Source organism: Lonchura striata, chromosome 2 (assembly GCF_046129695.1).
Source record: "Lonchura striata isolate bLonStr1 chromosome 2, bLonStr1.mat, whole genome shotgun sequence".
Taxonomy (NCBI): Eukaryota; Metazoa; Chordata; class Aves; order Passeriformes; family Estrildidae; genus Lonchura; species Lonchura striata.
Genome location: NC_134604.1, coordinates 106119536 through 106129353, shown reverse-complemented (window position 1 = coordinate 106129353; position 9818 = coordinate 106119536). Strand labels below are relative to the sequence as shown.

Below are 9818 nucleotides of genomic sequence, written 5' to 3'. Positions count from 1 at the left end.
TAGGGAAAACAAATCTCTTGTAGACTTGGTATAAAAGTTATATTTACAAGTATTTCCTTTGTCTATAGCCCTGTGTAAGCAGCATCCTCCCATAATAAGCAGAACATTCCCACAGTTGCAGTCCAAGGTCAAAGCTGCAAAGGCAGTGATTCCAGTCTCAGCTGCACTGTGCTTTCCCATAGATATTTTTCAAGTTACAAACTCATAAAAAACCCAGCTAGATTCCACAGTCAGACTACTAATCTGTACCTCATAGGAGAAATGCTACTGAACACAACTGAAAACTTAGAGATGCTCTTTTCCTAAAAATTGGCAAGACTTACCTCTGAAGTTTGTGAACAACCCCTCCCAAAGAAAAAAATACCCTAAAAGGAAAAAGACTAAAAAGGCTGAAAGAAACCATCTAAAATCCTAATGCTGTGGAAACATGGATGACTATAACAAGAAACAACCTAGAATGGCAAAGAAATATTCTAGACAAATAAATGACTGTTTTGTCATTACCAGGGATGATTACCAAATGAAAACTTTGGTAATATTTAGTGTTAGTACATTTCTTTTGTAAATCTAGCATATTTTCTTTCTTAAAGGATGTTTGGTGAAACCACTGACCTGTCAGCAAACTTTAGACATCACTTAATTGGTGCACTGTAGCAGTTCTCTTCTATTGCAAAGCCAATAAAGGGCTTTATAATGTTTGAGTCTGTGGAAAAGAAAACACATTTCATAGGTAAAACCAAAAGCATGATAATCTAGGTTTTGGACAGCCTGCATTTGGAAAACAAGGTTTACTTGAGACAGATAGCCCATCAGTGTTTTATACAACTTTATAAAAATGTGCCTTATAAAAAGCACAAGTCATTTGTAAAAGCCATTTGTAAAGAACATCCCCTCTGAGTCCAATTGTGAAGAAAGACTTAGAGGAAAAAGACTATATGACTCTATATCGGTGTAAGCTGATAGGGTAGGACTGACTTCACAGGGAAAGGAAATTGCCAAGAACTAGCTCAAAATTGTTGTGTTTCTACAAAATCCAAAACACTCAATAGTATTTGCTTAAAAAAAAACCCAAACAAGCAAACAAAAAAACCTCCAAAATGAAAACAAACAAAAAACCCCAAAACCCAAAACACAACAGCAAAGAAAAACGCCTTTATGGAAAGAAAATGCAGCTTTCCAAGGGTGATTTAGTCTTCTCTTGGTAGAGATACTGGTAGCAGAAGGTACAGAATTTTGCTTAAAACTGGCTACTTTCTCTAACTCTCTGTCAAGGTTCTTCCAGATCACATGAACCAGAAAACATGTCTGGTTTAGGTGATAAGCAGCAGATAAAAGTAACTTTATTTTCTGTAATGTTTATTTACTCCACTCTGCTGCATCCACTTTTATTTAGTCCAGTTGAGAAGGTGGTTATTTTTCATTCCAGAGTCCACATTTGGACAATCATGATTCCCCTGTCCCTCCTGTGTAAACACCAAGGCCTGGAGGGATGGGAGGCTTCCTTTGGAGTTCATATGACACTTGGAGGACATGGGTCACAAAAAAAGTAAGTATCTAAGAGGAGAAGTTCATGGAGAAGCAGAGCCTGAAGGGATAATGAAAACGGCATCAGAAAGATGGGCCATGTGTTGAAAGGCAGAGCAAGGGAATTATTAATGGGAATGGTTCCATGAGGGATCCCAGTGGGCTATGCAGCTGCACCAGCCTCAGGGCACCCTGACAGAGCCTGGTTTGCAACCCTCACAGAGCACCCATTTGGGCAGGGACATGTCCGATTCTCTGTCCCCGCATGGCAGCACTGTGGAGTTCATTTGGCACAACAGGCAGGCATCACTCCTTAGGGCAGGCATACACGAAAGTCCTCGATGTCATTAGTGGCGCCACCTTTTTCTCTTCCAGCGGGAATTTAATTATTTAGACCAATTCAGCGCTCCTTTCTTCCCCAGCACACCCTTTCTCTCTCCTCCCGAAGACCTCTCGGGTGCTTGTGAAGGCAGCGGGGCCGGCGGTCATTTCTCGGTGGGGTCCCGCGGGGGCAGGAGCTGCTCCCTACGGCGGCAAAACGAGAGAGCGGCGGGAGCTGCCGTGTCCTGCCTTGCCCTGCCCTGTTCGGAGCATCCCGGCGTAACACCAGCCGGGATGGACTCGGAAAGAGGGGCCGGGAAGGGACATCCCGCGGGAGCTGCAATTTGCCGCTCGCCGCGCCGCAGCCTGCGGGCAGAGGCGCCCGGCTCGCCGGCTCCCCCCGGGTATCTCCGCCTCAGGGAAGGAGGAGGAGGAGGGTTTCGTTGTTTTTTTTCATCACTCCTCCTCCCCCCCGCCTCTTTTCCAGCCAGTGGAAAATGAGTGTCTGCCCCTCTGAACGGCCGGTAGAGCGCCTGCGGCTGCACACACACACAGACACGCACACGCCCCCGCCGGCTATAAATAAGTTAGGGAGCCGGGCAGAGGGCGAGCGGCGCCCAGGAGGCAGGGACCGCCCCGCCGAGCCTCCCCGGCGGCTCAGCCCGGCCCCGGGCGCCGGAGCCGCGGGTGCCATGGCGTGCCGCTGCTGCGCGGAGGGCCGGCGGCACGGCAGCATCCTCTACAGCATCCTCCGCAGCGAGGAGCGGGCGCTGCCGCCCGCCGGGCCGGCGCCCCGGGGCTGCCCGTGCGGGTCGCGGCGGCGGGTGGCCCTGCGGAGCCCGCAGGTGGCTTGCAAGGCGGCCTCGGCCGTGCTGGTGAAGACGCTGCGCTTCGTGCAGAACGTGCCCTGCTTCCAGGAGCTGCCGCTGGAGGAGCAGCTGCTGCTGGTCCGCAGCTGCTGGGCGCCCTTGCTGCTGCTGGGGCTGGCGCAGGAGCGGGTGCACCTGGAGACGGTGGAGAGCGCGGAGCCCAGCATGCTGCAGCGCATCCTCACCGCCCGGCAGCAGGGCGAGCCGCGGCCGCCGGCACCGGCACCGGGCCGGCCGCAGCACGGCCCGCCCCTGCCCTCGCCCGCCGACATCCAGGCTATCAAGGGCTTCCTGGCCAAGTGCTGGAGCCTGGACATCAGCACCAAAGAGTACGCCTACCTCAAGGGGACGGTGCTCTTCAACCCGGGTGAGTGGCCGGGCGGGGCAGCGGCGTCTCTGCCACAGGGCAGCGAGGAGGGCGGGGAGAGCCCGCCTGTGTCCCCAGGGAAACGGGGCAGACCCGGGGCTTTCCTCGGGGTGAAAAAGGTGTTGGAGGAGAGGGACGGGGAGCAAGGTTTCACCTTCTCCCCCTTCCTCAAGATCCCGGCCGCAGGCAGCGAGGGTCCGGCTGCAGCTCGGTCTGGGGTCCTGGGGGCTGGCGCTTTCCACAGATGCTTTCCGCGAATTCCCGGCGCCTGGCAGTCGGGTGGAGAAGGCTGGGAGACAGCAGCGGCTCCTTGCTTGTTTCCCTCAGCGGGAGCGGCGGCAGCTCCACTCCCCGGCCCGAGGGCAGCGGCTCTGCCCGGGCCGTGCCCGGGGGTCTGCGCGCCCCGGAGAGCAAGGGGAGGCTCGAGGCTTCCTGCAACAAAGTGCTGTTGTGGCTTTTGGTGTAGCATTTATGATCGGGGTTTCTTTGGTGTTTTTGTTTTGTTTTGTTTTGTTTTGTTTTGTTTTGTTTTTTTTTTTTCCATCTTTCTTTGTGGAGACTCCCATAGATGCAACTCTACCGAGTGACTTATTATCACGTCGGTGACTGACCTGAAAAAGTAGCTGGCAGGCTGGATCTGGTACTTCCCAAGTGTGCAGTACCGTGTGAAAGTGGGACAGGGCTCTGCTGGCGCTCCCACTGCCAAAGTGTCAGTTACTGATGGTTTAGGTTCCTGTAGTGGTACTTTGCATTTATCATCCTGCTTGTGTAGCTTTGCTCTCTATACAGATAAGAGAGAAAAAGTTACAATACTTAAGGTGGAGCTCATGTAACACAAGTCAAATTTGGAAGCTGGTCTAATGCAAAAAATAGAGGCATTGTTCTGGAAGGAAAATTTTCTTCTCTGAAAGGTTCATCAAGCACTGGAACAAGCTGTCCAGGGAAGTGGTTGAATCACTATCCCTGAAAGTGTTCAAAAATCTCTAGATATGTTCCTCAGGAACAAGATTTAGTGGTGGACCTGGCAGTGTTAGGTTAACTGTTGAACTCACTGATCTTGGAGGATTTTCCATCCAAAATGGTTCTATGATCACATATAACCTTAATTCTGCACCTCCATCTTTCAGTATCCTTACTGCGGTTCATTTGCAAACTTCCTGTTGCATGTTGGAGTCATTACTTCTTGCCACTCATAAACTGGAGTAGAAACAGTAGACAAAAGAAGCCTTAAATGTAAAAAGTGCATTATTGTAGAAGTGAAAAACTGAAAAAAGCTATTCTTGTTGTCTTCCCCACTGTAAAAGTGTTTTGGAGAACATTCTTCAAAGGTTTTATCAACTAATTTGTTTAACACCTAAGTGAATGCTGTCAAACAACAAATTTTAGGTTTGTGAAGAAGAGTGTTAAATATCCAAAACACCAATATGATAAGAATTTGACCTGCACAATAAATTTGGCATATTGACTTTGCATTCAAGAAGTCCTGTAGCAATTTAATTTCCTTCTTTCCTTGAGTGATAATTACAGTCTGTGAGCTGTTAGGAATTGTTCTGTAAGAATAATATTGTTTTGTAAACAAGAATATATAAACAAAATAATTTCTTTTCATTTTCAGATCTACCTGGACTGCAGTGTACTCAGTACATTGAAGGGTTGCAGAGGGAAGCACAGCAAGCTCTAAATGAACATGTCAGACTCATTCACAGAGGTGATGAAGCCAGATTTGCCAAGCTGAATGTTGTTCTCTCCTTGTTAAGATCTATTAATGCTAATGTGGTTGCTGAATTATTCTTCAGGCCCATCATTGGAGCAGTGAACATGGATGACATGCTTTTGGAAATGCTTTGTGCAAAATTATAATTAAAATTATAAAGGTGTGTAAAATAATGAAAAGAAGTTCAGTGCAAAGGAAGCTCCAGAGCAGGATAGTGTAAAGTGTTGTAAATAAACTAACTTATTGTTTTTACATAGATAGTATTTTTGTATTCCATAATAAAATATTCTTCAAGTTCTGAAAGCAATTTTTATTAAACACAATGGTTTTGGAATAAGGTTATGGTCATCAAAAGAAGCTTTAAGGTTGTAGAGAATGTTGATGTCCAAAGCTGACTGGCTATTCTTTTACCGTGCCTCTAGAATAAAGAACATATTTACTACATTGTACTTTCAAGGTGAGTAATCCCTGGTTTTTCGAAATATGCACAATCTTACTGGTATTCTTACTACTTCTATTGACTTTAACAAAGTCAAATTTGTGAAGGTTATTAAATATTCACCCAAGGTTTTCTTCCATATGGAGAATATGTGTTAGGAGTATTTTGAGGCTCAATGAACCTTAAAGTATCTTCATCAACTCTAATATTTGCAGTAAAACATTCCATTCAATGAAATAAATATTTTCCCCAAAACAAGAAGCAAATAAAAATCCCCTCAAAAAATATGCAAACAGCAAATGCTGATTAGGGTCAGGAGAACTAGCAGGGTGGACTCCACACTTTTATTTCATCTAGATAACTGCTAACTGGGACTTCAGAAGTCAGATTCTTCAGACTACTTATTCCTATTGAGAAACCAAATTTTTATGCTGAAACATGGTGTAGCACTGGTAATTCCATCACAATTTGTCACAATTTGACATTGATGATGTCTAAATTCAGCGTAGAGCTTGACATTTTATTTTATTTTATTTTATTTTATTTTATTTTATTTTACTTTTCTTGGACTTGATCCTTTCTCCCAAAGTCATTGTGTCTTCATTGGAAAAATACCCTGTTTTAAAAATAAACTCAGAAAGGGAAAATCACTGATTTAAGGGGGATTTGTCTCATGATTTTCTGTTCTTTGCACTCAATTTTCTAGCTTTTCCCAGGGGAATATTGGTAAAGACATGGAGAGTGAAGTTTGACAGTGTTCCCAAAGTAAAAGCAACTCCATGTGTTGTTCAGACATATATTGGCCACCAGCAACAGTTGTTTTTTAAAACACAATAAATAAAGTTGGAGGAATTACTCTCCTTAACAGGAGGTGTGCAGGGGAGAGAGGGAGGAGTTGGAAGAGCTTTCTTTTGCTGCCACCTTGCGCAGAGGACAATCACAGCTCCTACTAAGGTAAGGAGCAGGGGCACTTTTGTTGGCTTGTACCTACCCACATAAAACTTATGGGAAGCAGAAATTGTTTGAGAAGTAGCCAAACATTCCTAGGTGTGCAAGTTCATTCATAAATATCACTGAGATTTGTATTGCCATGGCACTTAGGATCTCCTCATGGGCTTTGACACTGTCACTAAGGAAAAATAACCAAGCAAGAAACATAACCCCCATCCCAAAAAACAATGGTGGTCCATAAATGAGCAGTGTTCTGGTGCTCACATAACTCTGTGTAGGCTTGTGTACCATGAGGAACTTCCCAAAAATTCAAAAGAAGAAAAAATACGTAAGTAAAGTGATCTTTACTACCAGTCCAGACTTCAGATCAATTCAGACCATAATAGAGCAGGCTTAGTTTTTATATTAAGTTGATCCTTTTATATGTATACACAAATATATGTACACCTATAACAAACATCTACATGTGAATAATATTTATGGTGCATATGTAAAAGTTCTGTGAATTTACAATAGCTTTAGAACTTACCTGAAATCTCTGTAACATAAATTTGTATATATATTTCCCTCTTTGTTGGCAGCATATGAGATCACAATAGTTAGCTTTCAAGGATGTCTGACAACAAAACCTCTTTCCACAAAAGCAGAAAGCATGATGCTGAAACATTTAAGTAGTGGTTAGTGGCAGATGGTGTATCTTGGGTAAGGACTAAAGAGAACTCCAACAGCCTCAGACTGAAACAATTTTACTGCCACATGGAATTCATTAATACTTACACTAGTGTTCAGACTTCTCTGCTAAGTGGCAGAAGAGACTTTTTTGCAGTACTCCTAACAATTGTAATAGCTGAGCTTTGGTCACAGGCCAATATTTTCAGCTGAACAGTCACCTTGAGACATCTTGGGTCTATTGTGCCACTACATACTGTAGTTTTCATGACTCAGGGGCACCTACTTATATCCCCAGGTTTGATGTCTCAGCAAATTCCATAGTCTGCCCAATTTTCTGAAGTTGTAATGAAAAATGTACACTGCAAATCCACTTTGAACTGTACTCTATCATATTTCTCTTGGACCAGCAATACAGTTAGTTATTCAGCTGTTGTCTATTCCAATGGAAGTACCTGGGAATGGTAAGTAGGAAATCTGAATGGGAAAAAAAAAATAGCAAGATTTTTGCAGAGAACTGGCAATAAAAGAAGAAAAGGAGAACTGTATGGGAGAGAAGTGTGGGGTGTGCTTCTGGAATGCCATGGGGAAGGGTCTGATTTGAGTGTGGGGACAATGTAGGAGACAGCTGAGTAAGAAGGAGCTGGAGAGAGATTGTAGCTCACAGAACAAACCAGAAGCTGAGCAAAAAGGTCACTGTGGGAGGATTCATCTGTCAAGTCCAGAAGATGTGCAGAGCAGGGAAGAGCCCACCCCAGAAGCTGTAGAGGACACAGGCATCCCCAGTGACCTGCTGGGACAAGTGACCTCCTCTCTCCACTGGTGCTGCTGCAGGAGGGCCCCTGATGGCAGCTGAGCTCCTCAGCCTTCAACAGCGTACAGTGCTCGCAGAATTAAGCACAACTTCAGGATCTCTGGCCCTGGGTGCTCTACAACTGGTTTTTCTGCTGGGTAGGAGAAGTACTGAACTAGGTCCTTTTCTGTCCTGGACAGGGTGGCTGAACTCTGGCTCAGATAGTCTCAGATGGCCATGGCCACTATGGTGACACAAGGATCATCTTTCTGGTTATCCTGGGCAGCAGGAATGGGGGACAAAGCACTGGAGGCCTCAGGGAGGCAGGGTAGAAAGGAAAGCGGCCATTCAAGGATGCTTCTTGGTAATGTAGCCTTTACTAGAAGAAGGGGGGCAAGTCACAGCCCTCCCACAGCCTTAGGTAGTGAGTGAGAGCTCTGTTTGTCAGCTGCCTGGGACTCCCGTGGAGACAAAAGCCTCCAGCCCTGCCTGCTGCTGAGCAGTGCTGTGCTGGGAGCTCTCCCCTGTGCTGGGAGCTCTGCTCTGTGCTGGGAACTCTGCCCTGTGCTGTGAGATCTGAGCTGTGCTGTGAGATCTGAGCTGTGCTGTGAGATCTGAACTGTGCTGGGAGCTCTGCCCTGTGCTGGGAGCTCTGAGCTGTGCTGGGAGCTCTGAACTGTGCTGGGAGCTCTGAACTGTGCTGGGAGCTCTGAGCTGTGCTGGGAGCTCTGCCCTGTGCTGGGAGCTCTGAGCTGTGCTGGGAGCTCTGAGCTGTGCTGGGAGCTCTGCCCTGTGCTGGGAGATCTGAACTGTGCTGGGAGCTCTGCCCTGTGCTGAGCTCTGCCCTGTGCTGGGAGCTCTGCCCTGTGCTGGGAGCTCTGCCCTGTGCTGGGAGATCTGAACTGTGCTGTGATCACTGTGCTGGGAGCCCTGCCCTGTTCTGGGAGCTCTGCACATGCAGCACAGAATTTCTTGTCATGTTCCTAAATGTACCAGTTAATGACTGCTTTTCAGATCAGATATTGACATGGCTTCAGAGGATATTTTTGCATTTTCTGTTTGCTCTCTATCCCTGTCATTTCAGGCATGAGTCTCCTAAGGAGCACCATTTTTTTCAGCCCTCCAGGGTGTTAAAGACATTTTAACTAAGAGCAGCATCCCAAGCAATTGAATCCTGCAGTCCCCACAGTGAGTGCCTCAGGCAGAGGCAGTGCTGTACAAAGAGCCATTCCCACCCACCTCAGCAGAGATTCCCATTGCTCCTGGCCAGGCCTGCTGCTCCAGCAGTCCAGACTCCAGCTTCTAATCACAAAGCTCCATGTGCCAGAGCAGCCTTGCCATGTCCTTTTCTCTGAAGAGATCTGAGAAAAGATAATTTAAAAACCAAGTTGCATTTTCAGTTGTATGAGTGCTTCTTTTAGATAAGGAAAAGCATAGCATTTATTTATAATCTTACTTTTCCTAGTTTAACCTTTGTTTTGGTAACCTTTCTAATAGTTTGCTTTAAACTTTGCACCATTTTGCTGTTGTGGGTAGACTGTGAACATTGTTAATGCCTAATGAGTAGTAACTTTCCTGGTGGGATTCTGCAACTTCAGTTTTCTTGTTTTGAATTGGCCTCATATACTGGCTTGAAATTATGGTATCTAGTCACTTTCATCTCTTTTCAGACAGAACTTATTTCTCTAGTGGACCTTCTGGGCATTGCAATTTATCACTTTTTAATTCACCGAAAAAGGTCCCGAACAGTGCAAGCAAACATGATATCAAAAATATTTGAAATTTTGAGATGTAGCTTGAGATTTTAGCACACATATTATCTTAGGACTCCCAGTATTTATTTTAAATTATGGAAGTGTATTATTTTAAATCTGAAAGTACATGAGTAAAATTCAATAGCTGAGACAAACCAAGATTGTCAGAGGAACTTTGACAAAAATATTCCTAAGTCTACAAGCTCTGTGAGGTCACAGGGCTATAACTTATTAACTCTATGCAAATCCATGATTCATTCATGTTGTTGATATAAATCACATTGTTGGTAGGAATGGGTAGTGATTTCATTGCTTGTGTCAGTATGAAATTGGTCCAGATTCATTTACATATCCTCAACATGCCTAGATGTAGGTAAATAACCACACAAGTGTTATGCTAGCATATGCAATACACAG

At 45.4% G+C, this 9818-nt stretch overlaps 1 protein-coding gene across 1 annotated transcript; it reads left to right on the top strand.

Moving 5' to 3' along the window:
* The first annotated feature begins 2342 nt into the window (after positions 1-2342).
* NR0B1 (nuclear receptor subfamily 0 group B member 1) lies at positions 2343-5888 on the top strand. The gene is made up of 2 exons (XM_031504993.2): positions 2343-3081; positions 4697-5888. Exons 1-2 carry the CDS (start codon positions 2343-2345, stop codon positions 4939-4941), a joined length of 984 nt encoding a protein of 327 aa, XP_031360853.2. The 3' UTR covers positions 4942-5888.
* Positions 5889-9818: the final 3930 nt, after the last annotated feature.

What these genes read in the sequence shown, in the direction of transcription:
- NR0B1 (XM_031504993.2), top strand. Translation starts at nt 2,343, where the DNA reads ATGAGTGTCTGCCCCTCTGAACGGCCGGTAGAGCGCCTGCGGCTGCAC. An exon ending in GACGGTGCTCTTCAACCCGG is followed by an intron (nt 3,082 to 4,696) that starts GTGAGTGGCCGG and finishes TTTCATTTTCAG; the next exon opens with ATCTACCTGGACTGCAGTGT.